The sequence below is a fragment of the Bos indicus x Bos taurus genome, chromosome 23 (assembly GCF_003369695.1).
Source record: "Bos indicus x Bos taurus breed Angus x Brahman F1 hybrid chromosome 23, Bos_hybrid_MaternalHap_v2.0, whole genome shotgun sequence".
NCBI classification, from domain to species: domain Eukaryota; kingdom Metazoa; phylum Chordata; class Mammalia; order Artiodactyla; family Bovidae; genus Bos; species Bos indicus x Bos taurus.
This window is the reverse complement of record NC_040098.1, coordinates 45,420,934-45,444,172: the sequence shown is the minus strand read 5'-3', so window position 1 is coordinate 45,444,172 and position 23,239 is coordinate 45,420,934. Positions and strand designations below refer to the sequence as shown.

Genomic DNA, 23,239 nt, shown 5'->3' with positions numbered 1-23,239 from the left:
CTGTTTCTTCATTTGTGGTATGGGTTTATGGTGGAGAGTAAGTGAGTTTATACAGGAAAGCCTGGTAAGTTATACACTCTCAGTAATTGTCAATTACCTCCACCACCACTGCGGCTATTATTTCTACTGCTGCTGATACAAACAGAACTATAACAACTTCTGGGACACGAACACGATCTATGTGCACGTGTGCTCAGTCGTTTCAGTCCTCTCTGACTCTGTGCGACCCTACAGACCATAGCCTGCCAGGCTCCTAGTCCGTGGGGAATCTCCAGGCAAGAATACTGGAGTGGGTTGCCGTGCCCTCCTCCAGGGGATCTTCCCAACCCAGGAACTGAACCTGCATCTTTTATGTCTCCTGCATTGGCAGGTTCTTTACCACTAGCACCATCTGGGAGACCCCACTATCTGCTGTAATGGCCCACACAAATACTACTCTAACTATTACTGCCCATACAAATGCTGCTGTTGCTGATGCTAAGTCGCTTCAGTCGTGTCCAACTCTGTGCGACCCCATAGACGGCAGCCCACCAGGCTCCCCCGCCCCTGGGATTCTCCAGGCAAGAACACTGGAGTGGGTTGCAATTTCCTTCTCCAGTGCATGAAAGTGAAAAGTAAAAGTGAAGTCACTCAGTCGTGTCCGACTCCTAGCGACCCCATGGACTGCAGTCTACCAGGCTCCTCCGCCCATGGGATTTTCCAGGCAAGCGTACTGGAGTGGGGTGCCATCGCCTTCTCCGGTACAAATGCTACTAACACTATTTTTTGGTGATACAGATACACAGAGTGTCCTGGACTTAGGATGGTTTGAGTTACTTTTTTTTTAAACTAAAAAATACTGCAAAAGCAAGATTCAATCAGAATCATACTTTTTTTCAGTTTGATCTTTTCCCAGGTTAGCAATTCACACTACTATAGTGCTGGGCAGTGGCACAGTTCTCAGTCAGCGACATCATCAAGAGGGTAAAAAAGCAAATACATACAGCCACTCAGGTTTTCACTTTCAGTACAGTATTCAATAAGTTACATGAGATATCCAAAACTTTATTATCAAATAGGCTTTGTGTTAGATGCTTTTGCCCAATTGAAGGCTGATGTAAGTGTTCTGAGCACGTATAAAGTAGGCTAGGCTACACTCTAGGCTTCCTGGAGGCTCAGTAGTAAAGACTCGCCTGCAATGCAGGAGATGTGGGTTCAGATTTGATCCCTGGGTTGGGAAGATCCCCTGGAGGAGGGATAGGGTACCCACTCCAGTTTTCTTGGGCTTGCCTGGTGGCTCAGATTGTAAAGAATCTGCCTGCAATGTGGGAGACCTGGGTTTGATCCCTGGGATGGGAAGATCCTCTGAAGAAGGGAATGGATATCCACTCCAGTATTCTTGCCTGGGAAAATCCCATGGACAGAGGAGCCTGCTGGGCTACAGTCCCCGGGGTTGCCAAGAGTTGGACACGACTGAGCACCCACACAAAGCTAAGCTCTGATGTTCAGTAGATTAGGTGTATTAAATGCATTTTTGACTTATGATATTTTCAAATTACCATGGGTTTACTGGGCACAACACCACTGTAAATCAAGGAAGATCTACGCTACCACTATCTCTGTTGCTACAGAAGTACTACTATTACTACTGTCATTAAAAATACTACCATGAAGATTCTAAATCCAGCAGTAATAATAATTTTCCTTTAAAAGATCATTCTGAGTCCAAAATGTCTCCAAAGAACATGTAGCATCATGACTTAATTCCTTCCTAAGGATGCCCAAGAAAGCTTTCCCCAGGGCATTCAGTCTTCAAAGTTCACATCTCACTAGGAGAGAACACATTCTTCCCATTTGGCTGGGAGTGACAGGCGAATGCCTCTCATTGGGGGCATTCATGGCCTCTTGCTCCCTCTCAAAAGTACCCTAGTTGGGAGGCTGCATTTATATGGCCACCCTTCTTTTTTCCACATTTACTTTGACCTGTGGCTCTAGCCAGAAAATCCATCACACATGTTCACTTGCTCTCACCTTCAAGCTATTTCCCTTGTCTGGAATGCTATTCTCATCCTATTGCCAAAGCATGAACCTTCTCTCCTTCAAAATCCTACTCAGAACTCACCCTCAAGATGAAACTTTCTCTGATAATCCTGCCCTCCACCCAGTCCAGAAAGCTCTCAGCAATCATGTAAGTAACTGTATAGCTTTAATTGGCTCTGTTTATAAGCTTCTTCTTGTATCTTTTTTTCCCTCTAGGTATTTTTTCCATGTGTTTATTCTGTCTCCATTAATTTGTAAACTCCCAGAGGGCAAGGCCTGAACAAGGTCGGTGTTGGCATAAAGTGGATGAATAGTCAGCTGAATGGCAGACTGTGCAATATTTGATTGCTAATCTGTTTAAAAAAAAAAAAAGCATTCTTTGTTAGTGCTCTGTTTGTGATGGTCCTGAGACTGCTAACCTAATGTAAAAATGCATTCAGTTTCTGCTAGTGTCCAGCAAAGATAAAATCAACAGTTATAAGCTTTCCATAATGGGACGGGGAGGGTTCTGGGAGACTCTAACCTGTAAGAATGGTATATAAAGAGCATGTTATTACCCAGTTTATATTCTTCAGATGGCTCAGAGGTGAACAATCTGCCTGCAATACAGGAGACTTGCAGGACACATGAGTTCGATTCCTGGGTCAGGAAGATTCCCTGCAGAAGGAAACGGCAATCCACTCCCGTATTCTTGGCCTGGAGAATCCCCTGGACCGAGGAGCCTGGAGGGCTACAGTCTATGAGGTCGCAAAGAAGTCAGACACGACTGAACGACTCAACAACAAAAAATATTCTTCAGAGGTAACTTGTCTCTCCCAGGCTGCAGGTCTATCTTAGAAGGGAAATCATATTTACTTTCAAAACGGAGATCAGAAAACCAAACAAAGCCTGAGAAAACGTACACCACCACCTTGTAAGTTTGTGCTGAGTGGAGGGAAAATGAATCTGATTCAGAAGGCCTCATTTTTTTTTTTTTTTGGTGTGAAGTCTAACAGAAAAAAATGCCACATGGCCCTTCTCCCCGGGATTAACTAGATTGAGGGTTTGTTCATTTCAGTCCAGGTAACAAAAGGGAAGCTTGGGACGGACAGAAGCTCCTTTCTCAAGGCCGGGGCTGAGAAGTGGGAATCCTTCACCGTGACCACCTGCTTCCCTCCCTTCAAACCGGCATTTAAAAGTGCCAAATATCTGTGTATCACTCTGGGCGCGGAGCCCACGGTCTGAACCCAGCGGAGGCGGTGCACCAGATAACATCAAAGCCCCAGGCAGGGGCCAGAAAAGGGGGGGTGCAAAAGCAGACGAGGGAACGAAGCGCCTCCCCCTAGCATTTCCTCTCACGCCCACTTCCAACCTAGGAGGCTTTTGGTTTCTGCTTTTGTTGTTTTTAAAAATTAAAAGTTAAACCCAGGAAGCTGTGGATCAGAGTTTTGTTTGGTTGTTTTGTTTTTTTTTGCGTGGCAGTCCGGGTAAGTTTTCTCTCGGTCCTTTTGTCCGGCTGGGGAAGGAGAGCCTGGGCTCCGGGGGGGCGGGAGGTGGGCACGGTTGGCAGAGCGCGCGGGGCAGGTCTCGTCGCCGGGTCGCCCCGAGGAGGAGGAGGAGGAGGAGGAGGGGATTCGGCCGGTGGACGGGAAGAGCCCGGCGCGCGCCGAGGGCGGAGGGCGGAGGGGAGGGCCGGGCGGCGGCGTGACCCGGCGGCCGGCGGGGAGGAACCCCCGGGATCTCCGCGTGGCGCTGGCGCAGCCGGGCCGCGCGCTGGGCGGAGGGCCGGGGCCGCGGGGCCGCGCCAGGGGGGCGCCCGAGCCGGGCCGGGCCGCGCGGCCGCGTGGGAACTCGGGGCAGGGGTCGCGCGGGCGGAGGCGCTGGGCGCGGCGGCACCGTGGGATCCCCGGACGGAGCCCCGGGGCCCGAGGGGGGAGGAACTGGTGTTCTCCCCAAAGTCTGTGCAGGGAAACCGTGTTCAGAGCCTGCCAGGGCCACTGCCCTCACTTGAACCCCAGTCCCCGAGGGGGGCTCCCTAAGCGTTCGCGCGGCCCGGGGGTGGGCGGTGCAGGCAGAGAGAATCGGGACCCTAGGAGCCCCCCCTCCTTTTTTTTTTTTTTTTTAGTACGGTGTCCTTCCCCAATGTTCCAGAAGTTTTGACAGTTCAAATTGCTTTTTACCATTCCCATTTCATCTTCTGGTTCAGGAAAAAAAAAAGTCCCCCCCCCCATTCCGTTTATAAGATATAATTTGAGAGACTGTATTTAATTTGCCACAAAATGATTAAAGGCGACTGTAGTTACCTTATAGTTTAGTTGGAGTCCCCTGCAGTCTGATGACTAGGAAGTTAGAATTGTAGGCAGAATTAGGAAAAGAAACTGCATCTAGAAAATTCGGAAATAGAAAATGGGGAAATGTGTCTGTTTCAGAAAAAAGATTACTGTTGATTTGATCTCAAGAAAGGCAAATTGTGAATAGTCCATTGCACAAAAAACTTAACAAACTGAAATGACAAAATTAATCTATTACGACTCCAAATCGCATATTTAATTTGTTAAAAGAGTTCACTGCAATGCCAAATCCCATATAAACCTTGTGTGCACACTGTATATTTGTTATGGTCAGGGCCATTGGGTTAAAAATGTATTGTTAGTAATTTTGATTTAGCCAGTGACACAAAGTAGAGTCGATAATCATCAAGCTACCTTGATTTTTATCCTCTGACAGATGAAGTATACTTTCACATTTAAGTGGATTTTTTTTTCATTCAAGTTTCAAAGTTATATTTACATACGTTTTGTGATTGCAGTCCATTAGATGTCAATTAAATTTCATGACAGATGATTTTATCACATCGAAAATGAAAAAGATTGTATTATTTCATTGCAAGGTTGGAGGCGTAGTGTACTAAACATTATTTCAAATTTAGGTAGCTGTTGGCTGATCTTTGCTTTTGTGACCAAATCTAGTTTTTAATAGGCATATTCCTCCCTTTACAGGACAGTATTTTTGGTTACAAGCTCGCCATTATTGAGTATTCCATTTTTAGTCATTCATATTCTGGTGCATTAAGCTTTTCTAAGCTCAGCTGAGCTAGAGGTAGGATTTCCTCCCAGGAATTTTAGGGGTCAACCCTAGCAAGGAAAACCTAGATATCTTTATGGAAGCCCCAGGGAACAATTCAAGTTTGCACAGATGGCCAGCAGAGTGGGTGTACGGTCGTTCAGCATTTTTATTCCTTAAAAGGGGAAAGCATTTTGGTTTTTATATGAGAATTTTTTCTGCATCAATTTTTTTTGTTTTACCTTATCCCTCCCAAGTTGAGCGTGGCTCCGTTAACCAGTCATTTGTGCCTGCTTCTTTAGGGATACATGTGGAATTTCTGAGCCTCAGACTTTAAACGATAAAGACCTAATGTTCTTTAGGTCTAACCCTGAAAACCTTCGTCATTACCCTGGTCCATCCCCTCCTGATCACTTTTCCATAGAGTTCCAAGCCTTGCTTCCTCCATTGCTTTTTTCTCCCCCTCCTCTATTGCTTTTTTCTCCCCTTCCTCTCTTGCTTTCTAGCACCCGAGGTCAAACTCTGGTTTATGGTAATTACTCCTTCTTCTTTCTTTCTTGCGACCCTGGGGCCAGATCGCCTGCTCAACCCCGAAACTCCCTCTCCAGACCCAAAAGAGCCTTCTCCTTTCGGCCCCTAAACTGTCAAAGCGGAGCCCTAAGGGTTAAACTGCGCTCGCAGCTCGGGCTCTGGGAACCACCGGCGGGCACGGCCGTGGCCTCTGGAATAACCTTGGCTTTCCTCAATCTTTTAATAGAACATCCGCCACCAAAGCGTAGTTTCAGTTCAGGGTTAATAATGTGTCCCCTTCCACCCTTTAACCCAACACCCCGGCCTCCCTCCCGGTTTTTTTTTTTTTTTTTATAAAGTTGTTTTTCAAAGTTAATGAGTTTCAAGTTTCACAATGACTTTCTCCTTCCCTCCACGCGTTGCTGAGGAAACCCCCTTGGGGTCCCCCCCCGCCCCCGGGCCCGCCCTCTCCCCTCCCCCTCCCGGCAGGGGCGGGGGGCGGGGCTGGGGGACCCCATGACGTCAGCGGTCCGGCCCACATCCTGCTTTAGGAAAGTAAAGAGCCGGTACCGAGCTGCCTCCGCCCCGCCCGTCCCCGCCCCTCTCCCCGGCCCAACCGCCCCCCCGGCCGCGCGGCCCGGCCAGGCCTGCCCGGGGCCGCGTGACCGGCGGGCCCGCCCCTGCGCCCCAGCCGGGCGCCAGTCCCCGAGCCGGCGCGACCCCGGGCTCCCGCCCCTCGCGTCCCTAACTCCGCCCCGGGCCCCCCGCCTCCCGTCGCTGCGGCGGCGGGGCGGGGCGGAGCCGCGGCCCCGGGCTCGCCCGGCCGGGGAGACCCGGGACTCCGATCGGGCCCCAATCCGGGGCGCCCAGCCCGCCCCTAAGCCAGGGCCGGGCCCCGCGGCCGAGCCAGTCCGGCCCGGCCGCCGCGCCCGAGGGTGACCTCGCCGGGGGACGCCCCCCACAGCCCCGCCCGCGCGTCGCAGCCCGCGGTCTCCCCGCCTCCCGCCCCCGGGGATCCCCTGCCGCCCCGCCCAGCCGCGGGAAAGCCTCCGACCTTCGCCCTCCCTCCCCCGCGCCGCCCCGGCCCGCGCTCCTCGCGTCGCCCCTAAAGACGCTAAACGTGCCCTACTCTGCCCCCGGGGAGAGGTAAAAAAGCCCGCGCCCGCCCTCCTCGCCCCTCTCCCTGGCCCCGGGGGCGCCCACCCACCCGCCCCGGGGGTCCGCCCGCCCTGGGGGTCCGCCCGCCCCGCCTCGCCGCGGTGCGCGCCCCCCACCCCCACCCCGGACACCCGCTCCCCGGCGGCGGTCATGCCGCGGCCCCGGGCGCCGGCGAGCGCGGCCGCCTCTCCCGCCCGGCGCCTGCGGCCCCCGCCCGCGCGCCCCGCGCTCCCCCCGCCGCCCCCCGGCCGGCTCCCCTGTTTAATATTTCAGAGCTGGGCGGTGAGAGTGCCAGTCGCCGGCCTTTAGTGGCGGCAGCGGCTGCTGCTGCTGCTGCTGCTGCTGGGGCGGCGGCGGCGGGGAGGGGGCCGGAGCCGGGGGTTGGGGGGGCCCCGGGAGCCGCCGCGGGAGGAGGTTCTGTTTGTGTTTGGGGTTGTCAAGTGAAGGAGGGCGCCCAGCCGCCGCCGCCGCCGCCGCCGCGCGGTGGTCGCGGAGATTCCGAGCTGCGGCCGCCGCCATCAGCAGCGCAGCTCCGGGGCTGGCTGCAGCGGCGGCAGCCCCGCCGGGCGTCCTGGCAGCAGGTTCGGCGCGCGGGCTCCGCGGGCGGGGGGCGCTGCCGCTGGGAGGTGGGGGCGGCGGCGTGGGGAGGGGGTGGGGGCAGGACCACGTCCCTCTCCGCGGGCGCGCGAGTGTGTGTGTGTGTGTGCGTGTGTGTGCAACCGCCGACCTTGCAGAGGGGATGGCTGCGCGTGCGGGAGACACTTGCCACTTCTGGGCGCCCTCGCGGCCCGAGCTGCGGTCCTGCGAGCAGAGCAGGTACGGAGGGACCCAGCCTCCCCAGCCGCGTTCCAGACGCGGGCGCATTTTCCAAGAGGCTGGCGGTGGGGGTGGGGGTGGGGGTGGGGTGGGGGGGTGAGGGAGACCAGGCCTCGGCTTCCCAACCTCCCGGCTTTGTGGCTTGCTTTTTTTCCCCCCCCTCCTTTCGTTCTTTGCTCGAAGTGCCTGTTTACTCCCAGCCACCTGGGTAGTTTTCTTTCCGGGTTGGGAGTACGCGCCCGCAGCACAGTGGGGTGGGGTGGGGGCGCGGGTCGGCTCCGGATCGCTCGGGGGTCGGGCTGGCGGAGGAGTTGCTGCTGGAGAGGGGAGGGGACGGGAGGGGAGGGGGCGGCGGCGGCGGCGGCGGCGGCGAGGAGGAGTCTCCGGGCTGCCGCGCTCGCCTCCTCTCGTCCTGTTCCTCCTCCTGCCGCTCTCCGCATTCACTCTGGGCTCCTTCCTGAGCTGGCACTTCCATCCCTCCCCCCCCACCCCCCCTCCTGGCATGCGAAGCGCTTTGTTCAGTGCAGCGTTGCAGAGGGGTTTTCCCAGGCTCCGCCCTCCACATTCATTCATGTTTTTTCTCCTTGCAACTGTCTTTACGCTTTTTGATCGTGTCATGTTTTTGCTCCATGTAGTATTTATCTCTTTTGCTGTAAGGGAACCGGTTCATCACTCATCTTCCTCGCTACAATGCTGCTGTCTTTGGAAATACTCAGTCCTCCTCCCCCCTGCCCCCCTCCCACCCCAAGGATTTATACTGGGATGGATAGCTGGGCTCAGTGGGGAGGCAGTGAGCAAGGTAGCGGAAAGCTGTTACTGATTGGAAATTTGTATGTGCAAATTGGAATATTTTTTGTGCAGGTTCCTCATCTTTTAGTGTCACGTGATTGAATTACAGTCGGAGTTCACGCTTTAAAAACTTCTAAATATCGTGACCATTTAAAAGCTTTAAGTTGGGAGTTGAGCATTCCTACAATTTATTCGGCCTTGACGTCTGTAAATTCTCTCTTGAATCAGCAGCTTCGTCAGTTGAATGGTGGATGCTGTTAATGCAGGGCGTTGTGGAGCCGTATCTTTTATAGATCGTGTGGCACAGCGCTGGATGAAGTCCACAGTATGGGACCATCATATTTTATATTCTTTCCCATGCAGTTCACAAATTGCACATAATGTTTTTGTACAGTGCCTGCATACAGCCTTATCAAGGATAAACTACTGAAGTTAATTATAGCCTTCTTTCCTTCTATTCTCTGCTGTATTGAAACCATACATTTCTAAAACCTTATACTGGTTATTAGATACAGTCTTTCCCACACAGGCATTCTTAAGAAGAATTAATATTTGATATTTTTGTGTGCCAGCAGTAAGCAAAGCATCCACATGGTCCCTTCAACCACCCATTGTGGGGGAATACTATTTCCTTGTTTTACAGTTGGGAAATCTGATCCTCAGAGAGGTTAAGTGCCTTAAACGAGTCCACACAGCAAGCTTTGAGCCCAGTCTGATTTGACACCGAAATATTTATTAACAGTTGTGACTTGTGCAATAGAGCCTCTTGAGTAAACCCCCTGGAATAGGTCTTACTTCCAGCCAGGAAGTAAGCGCTGAGGGTCCCTGAGTCAGGGGGTGCCATGTTTCTTAGTTACTGACTATGGACTCAGTTCCTTTGCCTCTTTCTCTTTTAATTTTCTTATCTATAAAATGGATAAATGATAGTTACCTAAGCAGTTACCATTAGGGTTAATTTAGGTAATGTGTAGGAAGTACATAGGCACACAGTAGATTGTCAATAAGTATTTGCTTTTTTTTTTCTTCTACAGTATTGGATGTTATAAAAGTCTTAAAGCGTTTCTGTTCCATTCTTGTGTCATTGCTTAGCGATTAAATATAGTTTCACATTCAGCATTGTCATCACGGGCTTTGTTTATCAGTTGTATTGCAGGAAGTTAAAACTAAGATTTTAGCTCAAGGATCCTCGAGTATCTCCTGGGAATCTTTCTGGGAAAGAGATGATTTAGTTTTGGATTAGTGTTTTGGCATATTGTATTTGAAATTGCACTTTTTAAGATGTGTAAGTCAGGTCACGGTTATGCTGCAGTAACAAATAAGTCCCAAACCTCAGTGCTTAAATCAGCAAAGATCTCTTTTATGTTTCTGCACCATGGTCCTGTTGCATTGGCAGGAGCTCAGCTCCGTGTTGTCAGACTTGCTGTCTAGAACAGTGCCTGTTCTTATGGCAGAGGAGGAAGAGAGCACTGGGGGATCTTACTTTGATAACTAAACGCAAAGCCTGAAAATGACGCCTGTCTCTCCACTCACAGGTTATTGGCCGGAACTGGTCACACATTCTGGCTCAACACAGGGAAGCAAAAAGAACAGTCCTAACAGGAGCCTCGAATGGAAAACCACAATAGTGGGAGAACAGCCCCAATGGCAACCACACTTATTTACCTAATTAACCCAGTAACACAAAATGAACAAAACATGGTCCTTGTCCCTAAGAAATTTATAAATGGGCAGGCATGTACTGTATACAGCAAAACCCTTTTATAACCTCGTGATGTTGCTTTAAAATACAGTTCACTGAATTTTTTCACTCTTTTTTTGTTAAAGGTACAGTGATTTTTCCCCCCACCCCGTGTTCTTACTGGGGAAGCCCAGATAATGACAAAATGACATGTATTGTGTTTAATTAAAAGTAAGTCATCTTTTGCAGGGGCTTTCAGGTCGGTTACCTTTTGTTGAGTTTAGAGCAGTGCTGTATTATGCCATAACTTCTGAAGTGTCTTTTTCCTTTGAAAGTAGTGAAAAAGAGTAAAACATAACTTTTTTTTTTCTTTTTTAGCACATGGATTAATTGATGGACCTTGGGTTTATGGAGCTACCTTTTCATGACCTGCTTTTCCTACAGTTTCTAAGAAGAAAAGGGGGCCTCTGAATCAAAGAAGATGCCTCGAACTAAACAGATTCATCCCAGAAATCTAAGAGGTAGGGCTCTGCATTAGTGGGAAGGAGGGTTTGTAATAAGTCTTTAATCAAGTGTCTCTTCGGTGGCAGCAAAGGCAGCTTGTGAGATGGTGACCCGGCCTGGTGGTGGGTCAGTTCCCCCTGTTCTGTTCCTCTCGCGCTCGCTGCACAATTCCTGTCTCTCAGGAGACGCTTCAGAATTATTTGTTGAATGAATTCATTGGATTCGACAGAATTAGAATGCCTTCCCAACCATTAGGGTGGGTATTAAAGTCTGAGATTTACTGTCTCTCAACAGGTACCTTTTTGGATTGAGGAATCGGAAATAAACGGTCACCTCTTCTTTGCCCACTGGATCACCTTGAATTACTTTTTTTCACCCTTCCCACACACTTGTTTTGAGATTTATTTTTGTAGCAGCGTTATATTAGCTTGAGAAGTGGAGAGGCATAGTTGGCATTAACGCAGACCATTATGTGCAGAACCCAGAAAATAGGTACACCAATGTATATAGGGAAGCAGTCAAAAAACGTATATATGTGTTTATTATATATACATTTCATATAAAAATGAGCATTTCCTTTTAACTGTGAAGAGGTACTTTAGTATTAAGAAAGCCAGCCTATTTTAGCTTATTGTTTTAAAAAATTTGTATTGTTCTAATGTGTTTTATCCACTGGGAGCAGCAATTATCTTTTATATTTAACTTAGGAGATAAAAGTATAGCAGTGTTTTAAGCAAAGAACTGTTAAAGCAAATAATTCCAACCTGAGTACAGTATCTTATGAAATATTTACTATTACAGAAAAAAATATTCTCAAGCACATGCAAGGTAAGAAATGACTTAAATTGGACAAATTAATCAAGAATGTTCCTTGGTGAAGTAATTCGGCCGGTGCCTGTAAGGTGGTGGTTGAAAATGTGGCCAGTTATGGGGCTTCCTTGAGTCTGCAAACAGTGCTTGTAAGTGGGCTAGAAGTCTCTGCTGGCTCAGGTGAACGCCTTGGCCCGAGTTCAAATGGATGATTCTAGCACAAGTGTTCAATGAGGTGAGGATTCAGAGGGAGTACAGTGAGTGTTGTATGTCAGAGTCAGATGTTAGGGTCGCATAGAAAATGTTGCAGACTGACTGTGTATTTGTCTGTCTCTTGCACTAGAATCTGAGCGCCTCTGAAGTCAGGACTTGGTCTCATTTACTTCTATAGGCAGAGCCTCCATGCTCACAGCCAGCTGGGGCAGGCGTTTGGAGTCCCAAGCCTAGCTTTTATAAGTCATCTGTCCGGAGAGGGTGCCCTGTTCCTGTTGATCCATGTGCTCGAAGGCAACCTTGGGGCTGGCAGGGGCCCCAGCCCAGCACAGCTCCTTGCAGCTAAAAGGAGGCCACACATTTGTTGAAAGAATGAATGCATGATTGATTTGAAAGTATCATTCATTAGATCATAAGCACCAAATGCTTGTTTTTCATATTATAATATATCCTTGTTTTTAAAAATTGGAGGATAAATGGTTTACAATGTTGTGTTCGTTTCTGCCCCACAACATCTTTGCGTCAGTCATAAGTGGCTTGGATGCCCTCGTCTTGAGCCTCCCTCCCACCCCGCCCACCATCCCACCCCTCTCGGTCTCACAGAGCACCAGGCTGAGCTCCCTGTGTTTCATAGCAGCTGCTCACTAGCTCTTGTATATACGGTAGCGTATATATGTCAGTGTTACTCTCTCAGTTCATCCCACCCTCTCCTTCCCCTGCTGTGTCCACAAGTCGGTTCTCTATGTCTGTGTCTCTATTCATGCCATAAAATACATCCTTTATTATATCCTAGATAACTTGGCTGTCTGGAGAAATGCAGATTTTTAGGCCATAGTCTTTTCCTTTTTGTATCAAATGAATGTACAGCTCAGTAGGTGTTCGCTGAACGTCCTCCTGTGTCCCAGGCCACAGGGATGAACTGATCATCAGAGGCAGGCCATGCGAGAGGACGCTGGGGGAGAGAGCAGCCTTTCGGAGATTCCCTCAGAGCGTGGGCGTCATGTTGCAGCCCAGTCTTGGGGGCTGGTTTGGAGAGGGGCAGGGTGGGAAGGAAAGGTAACCTCTGAACTGAGTTCTTAAGGCTTAGAGGTGACCCAGGAAGCTGTCAGGACAACGGGAGTACATTTCATCCTGGGGTAAGAGCTGGCGAAGCCGCTTGGGATCCAGGCTCGTCTAAGTTATGTCCAGGACCATCAGAAAAAGCAGGAAGGGGGAGGCTGGAGTAGAAGAACTGGGAGGAGTCAGATTATGAAGATCCATGAAATGTGTCTAAGTTCATAGAGGATGGAAAATGAAAGGTTTTAATAGGAAAACTTGCTTGTTTTCTGGAACTAAGATGTTTTTAAAGTTCTCAACAAGAACTTGGGATAAATTGTGTTCAGGCCCATGGGTGAGAGTCTAAAGTGTTACGATCTCTCAGCCACTGAAGAGAAGACCAGAGTGGATTAGCACAGATGATGAAGTGACTTTGCTAAAGCAATGTGGGTGGACTGGCAGGTTGGGCAGGGCCAGGCGAGGGGGCTTCATGGAAGGCGTGATGCTTGAGCCAGCCAGCTCTTTCATCTGAGGAGGAGGAGGGCCAAGCTGTTCCCATTGGGGAAGCCCAAGTAAGCAGAGCACAAAGGCAGGAACGCCTTTACAATTTCCGCTTTCCTTCTGAAAACGTGTGTGAGGACTCTGTCCCCGGGCACAGTTTGGGGGTTAAAGTGAGCAAGTGAACAATAGCTACTGAAATGAAGTTTTCAGCATTTCTTGCTGACCCTTGAACAACAAGGTTTTGAACTGCATGGGTCCGTGTGTGTGGATGTTTCTCCGCCGTGGGTTGGGTGAATCCTCAGATGTGGAATCTCTGGGTACTGAGGGCTGACTCTACGAGGCCATTTTATTTATGGGACTTGGGCATCCTCAGAGGGTGGTATTTCTAGAGGCCCAGACCCAGGACCCTGCAGATGCCGAGGGATGACTGTGTTTGTATCTCAGTTGTGGGGTACATCTGAAGTACCACACTTGCGTCGCTTTACCTGTATCCTCTGCTTCGGCTTCCAGCAGCCCTGTCTCGTGAAGTTAACTCTGCCGTGGGGAGAGACCAGCTCATCACTCACCCTCTGGGCGGTGTCCTCTCAGGGGTTTCCATGAAACACATCGCCTCTTTTGAGGCTTCCTCAGAAAATAGCCTGAGAAGTACTTTTCTTGTGTTAGGTCATTAAGTCAGTAATTAAAACTTTATACTTAAATCTGAAATCATACATTAATTATGCTTCCATGGCAGTTTCCAAATATAATTTTTCTTTGGTTTATCGTTGGTCCTTCAGCTGGGGTTGGTATAGTCCCACGGACGTTCAGAGTCACAGGATAAATGTATGCAACTTTCTAGAATTTGAAGTTTCCTTGGAACAAGCACGTATGTGTGTGTGGAAGAGTGTATTTGTGTATTGAGGTGTCACACATGTATAAAGAAATACGTACAGGGCTCTGTCATGGAGAAGCATAAATGATTTGCCTGGATTTAAATTAGGCACGGGCTTTCCTGGTGGTGTTAGTGGTAAAGAACCCTCCTGCCAGTGCAGGAGACACAAGAGACAAGGGTTCGATCCCTGGGTGGGGAGGATCCCCTGGAGGAGGATGGCATGGCAGCCCACTCCCGACTCCGTCTTCTTGGAGAATCCCATGGACAGAGGAGCCTGGCGGTCTGCAGTTCATGGGGTCGCCCAGAGTCGGACACAACTGAGTGACTTGGTGGACACGCAAGTCAGGCACAGGCTGTGCTCCCCTAAGGAGATGGCGTTTGCCTCTCTCTGATGATGGAGGTTCTTCAGTGTAAGAGCAGGAGAAGAACTGGTGTATTAAGGGTGGGACATGAGTTTGGGGTGTAACTAAGTCAGAGTTCTCTATCTGATGGTGACCTGTCGAGTGTGAGAGTGGGGTTGGCTGAGTTCTGGTCTCTTCTCCTCGGGCCATGTAAACCAGGCGGGACCTTTGTCCTTAATGCCTGCCTGCATGGTGTGTGTGTTGGGGGGAGGGGGGAACATAGAGCCTTAACGGTGACATTTCCTTTGTGAGGTTGAATAGGAATTTCTGAAGGGCACGAGAGGTGGGCTTGGTGTTTGGAAGAAAGGCTTTATGTGTTGTCCCAGGCGAAGGGCTCCTGGCCGGCATGTGGGAGACCAGCTGCAGTCGGGTCCTGATGAATGTGAACGTGACCGTGCCTCCCTCCGCATCAGTCCTTCCCTACCAATGAGCGCCTTCCCGGGTCTTTACTGGGACTCCTGGGTAACGTGGAATGGAGGAACTGGGGACTTGCAGGGGTTCCATCTGTCCTCTTTAGATAAAGAGCTGTTTTTGTGCTCTGCCAATCACCACTGTGAAAGTTTCAAAGCTTTGGGGGAAAAAAAAAATAGAAAATAGGTGTTAACCGTTTTTAGTTGTATTTGGGCCCAGGGTTTCAAAGGCTCATCGGCTTGAAGATTGGAAATCAGTGTGGAAAATACTAAGTATTAACCTTTGCAAAACATATTTTTGAGAATTTGGTGGGGCTGTTTTTCATTTTTATTGGTTGAGTGCATTTGGCTCTGAACCCACTGCAGAAGACGAGGGCTTTTTTTTTTCTGCTCCGAGCTCCAGCTGTATCATAAGGTGAGAAGGAACACTTAGGAGGGTTATCAGAGCGTGGCTAAGACCCACAGGTGGGGTCTGTGGATGCCCATCACCTTGGAAGATGAGGTCCAAAGCCGTGAACTTAGCTGGGGCACACTCTCCTCGCCCTGGCCTTGTTCCTCTGTGTGTCTGATGGACGGCCGTTCTCCATCTCCGGAGCTCAGCGTGCAAACTGAGCATTTCCCAGCATTTCCACGTGGCCCGTCTCTCTGGACAGTGTCCTTCCCCTTCTGCTTCCACTGTTTCCTTACTCTATGTGGGAGGTGTGTCCGCTGAAGAGTTCACTTCTTCAAGTTTCCTCCGCTTTCCTCCTCTCCCGCTGCCACCCCTATCCCTGGGATACAGTGGGTTTCCATTGCTTGTGTCTACAGGTGGCTTGTTGTACTTTGTTATTCCATCCTAATTTTTCTACAGGGACTTCACTGGCAGTCCAGTGGTGAAGACTTGGCCTTCCAACGCAGGGGATGTGCGTTTGATCCCTGGTCAGGGAGCTAAGATTGAGCATGCTTCTTGGCCACAAAATCAAAACGTAAACCGCAGAAGCAATATCGTACCAAACTCGGTAAAGACTTATTACTAGTAATTCTGTAGGCCTGCCATCTTAGCTGGGTGAATCATGTGTCAGAAGAGACAGTTTTAGTCTTCTGTGCTCAGCAAAATTGCATTCATGTTAGCTTTTTAGCAAACTACAGGTTTGTACTCTTGAAATTTGTTTATGTTTTTGAACCTTAAGTAGCAAATTCTTCTTATATTTGGTAGCCTCTGATTAGGAAACCTGCTCTAATACAAATTTTGAAGCGCTCCAAACAGATGAAGCAGGTAGTTATTACTAACTTCTGTTTCATGTGGAATTTTGCCGTAGGATTTCTAGCATTCATCCCCTTAGTACTTTTAGTTAATATAATGGTGAAGAGTTTGGCTTTATGCTATCACGGACTAGCCGGTGGCCTTGGGCAAGCTGGGAGTGTTGGTTTCCTCTGTCTGTAAAACAGAGATAATGCATGTGAAGATTCGACGATGTGTAAGCATTTGGGACAATGCCTGACACTGGATAGACACTCAGTCCAGGGACCTGTGTGTTACTTTCGGTGAAAAACTGGTTTATGTCCGACTCTTGAGTTACACACAGAACACCAGGGAATACCTGTGTGAAGCCTCTACCTGCATTTTGAAAACTGCATAAAGGAGGCTGCATCTGTGCTCAGCGTTGATCACCGGTATCCCTCCTTCTTGTCCTGACTCCTCAGGGCTTGGGATCTGGAAGAGAGAGGTCAGTGCAGACAGTCATTCGGGGAGGAAAATTCTTAGCCGCCATGCTGCCGCTGAACTCATTCAAACCTCAGCTCCTATTTTGACAGCGCTGAGTGAAGTAAAACTGGTTATTTGTTCTGTCTGCATGCAGTTCTCAGGCCACTGATTGTGAGGTCTTCTGTTTTATTATCATTGCACTGTTGTTAAAGATGATGTCGCCGTCACGTGGGAGAGCAGTGACATTCTCTGGTTCTTCACTACCAGATACATCTACCGAATACATCTGGTAGATGTGGTCCCATCTCTCCATTCCCTGGCTCCTCCTGTGGGAGACCGCAGAACCCAGCTGGGACCCCAGGTGTAAGCTCATAAGTGACTGTTTGCGTTTACTATCAGTGTGTTGACAGGAGCCCACTCTAGTGATTGTTTTGTAAAATCTGACTGTGAATAAAATCTTACGTTTTCTTGTTATGTGGGGATTATTTGATTGAGCTTTATCTATAGAATAGGCTGAATTTTGATGATTTTTCAGATGTAATTCCAGCTGCTTGTGTGGTGTTTTTTTTACATTTGAATGTTAGGTTAGCACTTCTGTGCCAACAGCCTCAAGATTCGAGACGTTAGAAATTTTGTAGGGCAAACCATCCCATGGCTTGTAAAAATAAATTCTGTATGTGACTGTAGCTAGAAAGGAAATATAGAACAAAATATAGTTTTGATGAGAAAGGTGAAAAAGCAGTTGCACTTATTAGGAACTTTCATGTAAGTAGCTGATATTATTTAGTTTGACGAGGATAAAAATAGAAGAGTAGACTGAATATAGCAAGCCACTTATTTTTCTTTATTTCAGATAATTATTTTTCAGCTCATGTTGAGAGCTTATCTGATGCTTTTTGAATGCTTATTAACATTAAGCAAATGCTTTTCTCTTTTTAAAAGCAAATACAAAATGTAATAATGTGATTAATCAGAGTAATGACTTTATTTTAGAACATTGTTGCAGAAAATATGTTCTGATGAGGAATAATTTTATCTTACCATAGAACAGAAAGATACATAATATGCTTAAAACCCTTGGTCATATGCATAGGTGTTAAAGCCACACATTTTAGAATGCAATGTAATTTAAGTGAGTCTGCGCTAAAGTTGATTCTTATGTTATCTGAAAAAATATTTTATAAATTAATTAAGCACCTTATTTTTTCATTTATATTTTTAGTTCTTTTAAAACATTCAAGCGGTATTTTTTGAATATTCAGTTCAGTTCAGTCGCTTAGTTGTGTCCAACTCTTTGCGACCCCGTGGACTGCAGCACGCCAGGCTTCCCTGTATATCACTAACTCCTGGAGTTTACTCAAACTCACGTCCATAGAGTTGGTGATGCCATCCAACCATCTCATCCTCTGTCGTCCCTGTCTCCTCCTGCCTTAAGTCTTTCGCAGCATCAGGGTCTTTTTCCAGTGAGTCAGTTCTTCTCATCAGGTGGCCAAAGTATTGGGGTTTCAGCTTCCGCATCAGTCCTTCCAATGAATATTCAGGACTGATCTCCTTTAAGATGTACTGGTTGGATCTCCTTGCAGTCCAAGGGACTCTCAAGAGTCCTCCTCCAACACCACAGTTCAAAAGCATCAATTCTTCAGCACTCAGCTTTCTTTATAGTCCAGCTCTCACATCCATACATGACTACTGGAAAAACCATAGAATATTAATAATGTTCCAGTGACAAATGACATGAAGCTCTTCTTATGAAGCACTGGGTGTTTGTAAGACTGTTAGCCATTGTTCACCATAGCACTACAGCTTATCACCAAATAGAGTCCTTTCTTCCCAGTACTCAAATCATTATTTAAGAAGGAAGTTCTTTCTGACCATTAAGCATAAAGTTTATACTTGGTGCAATATTGTATTAACTTTGACCTTTTAAAAAAATAACTTTAGAAGGAAGACTTTTCAGAAGGTTCTTAGATATTTTCTAGAACAACTTTTGTTCTAGAATATTCTAAGGCTGTGCTGCCTTGCAAAAGTATTTAGAAAGTATGTAGTGATCACAAAATAGTTGGCTGCTGTGGAATAGCAGTCACAGAATACAAGATGGAACTATAGTAGTCCAAGAGTTATTATACCCACTTAATTGATACAAAAGTTGATTTTTATGGTACTCAGGTGCCTATGTGATTAGAGTATGAGTTTGCTCAAGTTTATTTATTGTTTTATATTTTGAAATGTGCATATTTATATGTGTGCTTAGTTATATGTGCTTGTCTTCCAACTCTTTCAGATTCTCCAGTGAAGAAAAAGATATAATCAGCATCTAGCCATTTAATATTTCCGTATCCAAATAGGAGTTGATCAAACATACGGGGCAGTGTTTGATAGTTTAAAAATCAATAAAAATGATCTGAGCTGTGACACAGGGACTTGGAAGGTGGTTAAACGGTGTCAGCGAGCTCTCTCTCCCACCCCTCGTTTCTCATACGCCTTTCCAAGAGAAGTCTTAAATTTTACAGCCGGGAAAGGATGAACCTTAGATACTTAGTTCATCTTCCTCATTTTACAGATGAGAAAGTTGGGCAGAGAAGTTTAAGTGAATTGATCTCCAGCAGCTATTTAATGTCTTGTTTGAGATGATATTTGTGGAGTGGTCTTTAAATTTTTTTTCTTAATCATATTGATTCCCTTAGTTACAGTTCATTGTGGGCCAGTAGCAAGAGGGAGGTTGTGTTTCATTTTTATGATGAAAAGAGCTAGCCTGCCCACAGGTCTGTGTACTTGGCTCTAGTCAAGTGATTTTTACATGTTTGCTCGTTTAATCCTTATTACCATGGAGATGGCCGCTGTTACTACCCCCATTTTAGGGATGTGGGAGTGAGGTACAGAGAAGTTGTGGGTGGCCCAGGGTCCCACAGCCAGGAGTTTAATGTGCTCGTAACTGTCATCCACATAGGGCTTCCTAGGTGGCTCAGTGGTAAAGAACCTGCTTGTCAGTGCAGGAAATGCAGGGGATGTGGGTTTGATCCCTGGGTCAGGAAGATCCCCCGGAGGAGGGCATGGCAACCCACTCCAGTATTCTTGCCTGGAGAATCCCACGGACAGAGGAGCCTGGCAGGCTACAGCCCGTGGGGTTGCAAGAGTCGGACACAAATTAGCAAGTGAGCACGCACACATGCATGTCATGCTTCTGCTTGTTCATGTGGATAGTAGAAAGAACTCCCCAGATTAGAGCAAGACTTTGGAAATGCCGTTCACCCAGTTACAAAATGCGGGGCTTCCCAGGTGGCTCAGTGGTAAAGAATCCATCTGCCAATGCAGGAGACGCAAGAGAGGTGGGTTCAATCCCTGGAGGAGGAAATAGCAACCCACTCCACTGTCCTTGCCTGGAGAGCCTGGCGGACTCCTGTCTGTGGAGCCTCAAAGAGTCGGACACGACTGAGCGACTGAGCACAATGGTACAATGGCCAGTTACAAAATAAAACTTGTCAAGCACAGCACATAAAGCTGAGGTGACTCACAGGTGAGAAAGACCTCTTCCCCCTCTAAGTCTTTAATTGTTGGAAATCCATTTCAGAGTTGTGTACGTAGATCACAGTCCAAGTTGGATTTGCTATTGCAAACTGTCGGGGGAATTTCCAAGCTCCTCAAGAGAGAAGGAACAGTTGTTCCATCAGAGATGTTTGCTTACATGATTTGCTTAGTAAGATGTAGTTGAAAGTAAAGATGTCTTGCTTAAGATGGAGAGTAGCAGTATTTAAGTGGGTGTCTCCACATAAAGGTTGAAATTTTGGACACAAAGGCTTAGAAGCTGTTTTGGGGAAAATTAATGAAAATATTAAAATTCTAAGTAAAATAAAACAGTTTATAATTTTTCCTTATGCATATAGAAAAAATATACTATTCTAGATATGTGTGGGCCTATATCCAGCTTGCAAGTGAAGAACCACTTTTAGCGATAAGAGATCAGAGTTAGGAGACTTTATGAGTCTTTCATTTTAGCAGTGAACAACAAATCTCCTTCTAAGAGTTTTTCATATGACCCAAAACACATGAAAAAGTTCTCAGGGCAATGCAAAGCAACATGTATATAATTTCAGGTGATACATTACATGCAGTGTGGAATCCTCAAAGTGAAAAAAATCTGAGTGGGATAAAAATCAGAAAATACTTACTGGAGAAGTTTAACTTTGTTCTCCTTTAAAACCTGAAGGAGGTAGAGTTTTGAGATGGGTTTTAAAGAAAAGGATAGATTGACAGAAAATAAGTTGTTTTGAGACTTCCGCAAAAGAAGGGATGCGAAATCATTACAGAAGTGGTTGTTAATCTAGTTTGGTGGTTAGAGTGGATTTCTCAGTGAACTTGAAACTTTACTGAAGAAGAAGAAAGGAACCTGTTTAGATATGATATGTATGTGTTTAGTCGCTGCTCAGTCATGTCTGACTCGTTGCTACCCTGTGGACTGTGGCCCACCAGGGTCCTCTGTCCATGGGGATTCTCCAGGCAAGAATACTGGAGTTTGTTGCCATGCCCTCTGCCAGGGGATCTTCCTAACCCAGGGATCAAACCCAGGTCTCCCTTATTGCAGGTGGATTCTTTACCATCTGAGCCACCAAGGAAACCCTGGTGATTTGATATATATAATGCCTATTCATGATAGTTGTAAAATTAACCAAGTTGAGTCCTCTTATACTAAGTTGAGTATTTACAGAAGAGATGTCAGAGGCTTTGGACCGTCTTATCACATTTTGAAATGAAATAACAGCCTCCCCACAGAGGATTTTGAGAGCAGTGAAACTCTTGTGTATGATGCTGTAACGGTGGCTACGTGTCCAGACCCATAGAACATGCGCCAGGAGTGAGCCTTCAAATAAACTGTGGTCTGGATGCTGCTGCTGCTGCTAAGTCGCTTCAGTTGTGTCCGACTCTGTGCAACCCCATAGACGGCAGCCCCCCAGGCTCTGCCGTCCCTGGGATTCTCCAGGCAAGAAAACTGGAGTGGGTTGCCATTTCCTTCTCCATTGCGTGAAAGTGAAAGTGAAGTCGCTCAGTCACGTCCAGATGCTAAGTCACATCCAGATGCTAATGATGTGTATTTCATCATTTGTAACAGATGCACCACTCCGGTGGACTGTGGCCCTGGTGGGGGAGGCTGAGCTTGTGTGGAGGGAGGGGAGATCCATGCACATTCTGCTTCATTTTGCTGTGAACCTAAACCTGCTCCCCAAAAGTATATTAAAACCAAAAATACCACCTGTGTCCATATGATTTGTTGATAACCAGGAAATAGGATGATGGGTTAAAAGGAGTGTCTGTCTCTGTCTCTCCCTTCCTCTTTATCTCTCATTCTCTCTCTCTTTTACTTTAGAAAATTCTCTTCATGCATACGGACAAGCCAGCATAAGCTAGTATGTGACCTCGAGCAAATAACTTGAATTTCGTGTCTTCATTGAGAACACTGCATGGGAGTAGGCAGGGGTTGGGGGCAGGGCACTGTCAACCTGTAATTTCCTTTTTAGCTTTAAATAGCTGCGATTCTAGGCAGGGGTCAGCAGGCTGCAGTCCAGTGGTCAGATCCAGCCTTCCACCTGTTTTTGTGAACGTCCGGTCACTGGAAACGAGCCACGTCCATTCATTCACTTGTCATCTGACTGCTTTACTTGCCACCGCAGCCGAAGCGAGGAGTCACAAGGTCTGGAACATCTGCCATCTAACACTTTGTTTTTGTCTAGTCGCTCCATCGAGTCTGACTCTGTGTCCCCATGGACTGTAGCCCACCAGTCTCCTCTGTCCATGGGATTCTCCAGGTAAGAATACTGAAATGGGTTGCCATTTCCTTCTCCAGGGCGTCTTCCCTGTCCAGGGATGGAACCCCTGTTCTGCATGGCAGGAGGATTCTTGACTGCTGAACCACCTGGGCAGTGTCTAACACTTAGAGGAAACATTTGCCGACCCCCGTGCAGGAAGTAGAAGAGAAGTAGGTGATTTATCAGCCCCTTCTGTTTGGGAGTAAGTCCTTCTCTTTCTGTGGAGGATGGCCATAGGCGTGGGTCACGGGGACTCAGAGCTGCTGCCTGAACCTGTCAGGGGCTCCCCTTCAGCCTTGCTTGGGAGGGGCTCCTCTGCCTGTGGTTCTGAGCTGAAGGGACGGCCTTAGAGGTTGAGTTGGTCTTGCCGGGAATATTCAATTGTCTTCGATGTTCTGAGGCCAGGATCTTGGGTCCCACCCAGAAGGCCCGGGTCGTCAGGGAGGAGCCAGCTGCTTGTCAGGTAGAACCCTGTCCTTTTCCGGGTTGGATTGTCCCCATTAGTCGCCTCTGTATTTAACTCACAGTAGGAGAAGATGCTGGAGGCAATGATTTCCAGCGGTGTGCATTATCTTTGCAGGATTGTTCTGCAGGGAAGCAGGGCCATCTCTGAGCAGAGGGCCTTCTGAAAAATGGGCTCCAAAAGGCAGTCCCGTTGCCTGTGAGTGGGCCTGGGGGTGGGCAGGTCGTCTGAGTGAGGATGGTACTCACGCGTGAGGTATTAACACTTTGTGCTTAGGCACAAATCACTGAGAACGTGATTCAGTACCTGGTGTGCCTGAAGTTGCAATGTTCCCTGCAACACTTCTTTCATCTCCGAGCAGTTCTTTACTTCTGGTGGTTTGGGATAGTGGGATAAGAGTAAAGGAAATGATATTTCTGTGATCTGTTTTTATTTTGCTTTATTTTCCTTAAGTTTATTTTTCTTTTAAACTTTTTATTTTGTATTGGGGTGCTGTGCTTAGGCACTCAGTCATGTCTAGCTCTTTGCGACCCCATG

General features: G+C 47.7%; 1 protein-coding gene across 8 annotated transcripts in view; it reads left to right on the top strand.

Moving 5' to 3' along the window:
* The first annotated feature begins 3,335 nt into the window (after positions 1-3,335).
* Positions 3,336-23,239, top strand: part of HIVEP1 (human immunodeficiency virus type I enhancer binding protein 1) — a 136,280-nt gene continuing 116,376 nt past the window's right edge. Inside the window, exons 1-3 of one of the 8 annotated variants that reach the window (XM_027525260.1) lie at positions 7,383-7,545; positions 8,566-8,659; positions 10,391-10,533. In XM_027525260.1, the coding sequence (XP_027381061.1) occupies positions 10,494-10,533 (40 nt within the window). In that variant the 5' untranslated portion in view covers positions 7,383-7,545; positions 8,566-8,659; positions 10,391-10,493. Of the gene's footprint in view, positions 3,486-6,598; positions 6,718-7,131; positions 7,311-7,382; positions 7,546-7,975; positions 8,660-10,390; positions 10,534-23,239 lie in introns of those variants that run through there. The other 7 variants (XM_027525259.1, XM_027525264.1, XM_027525261.1 and 4 more) reach the window with 7 other exon arrangements.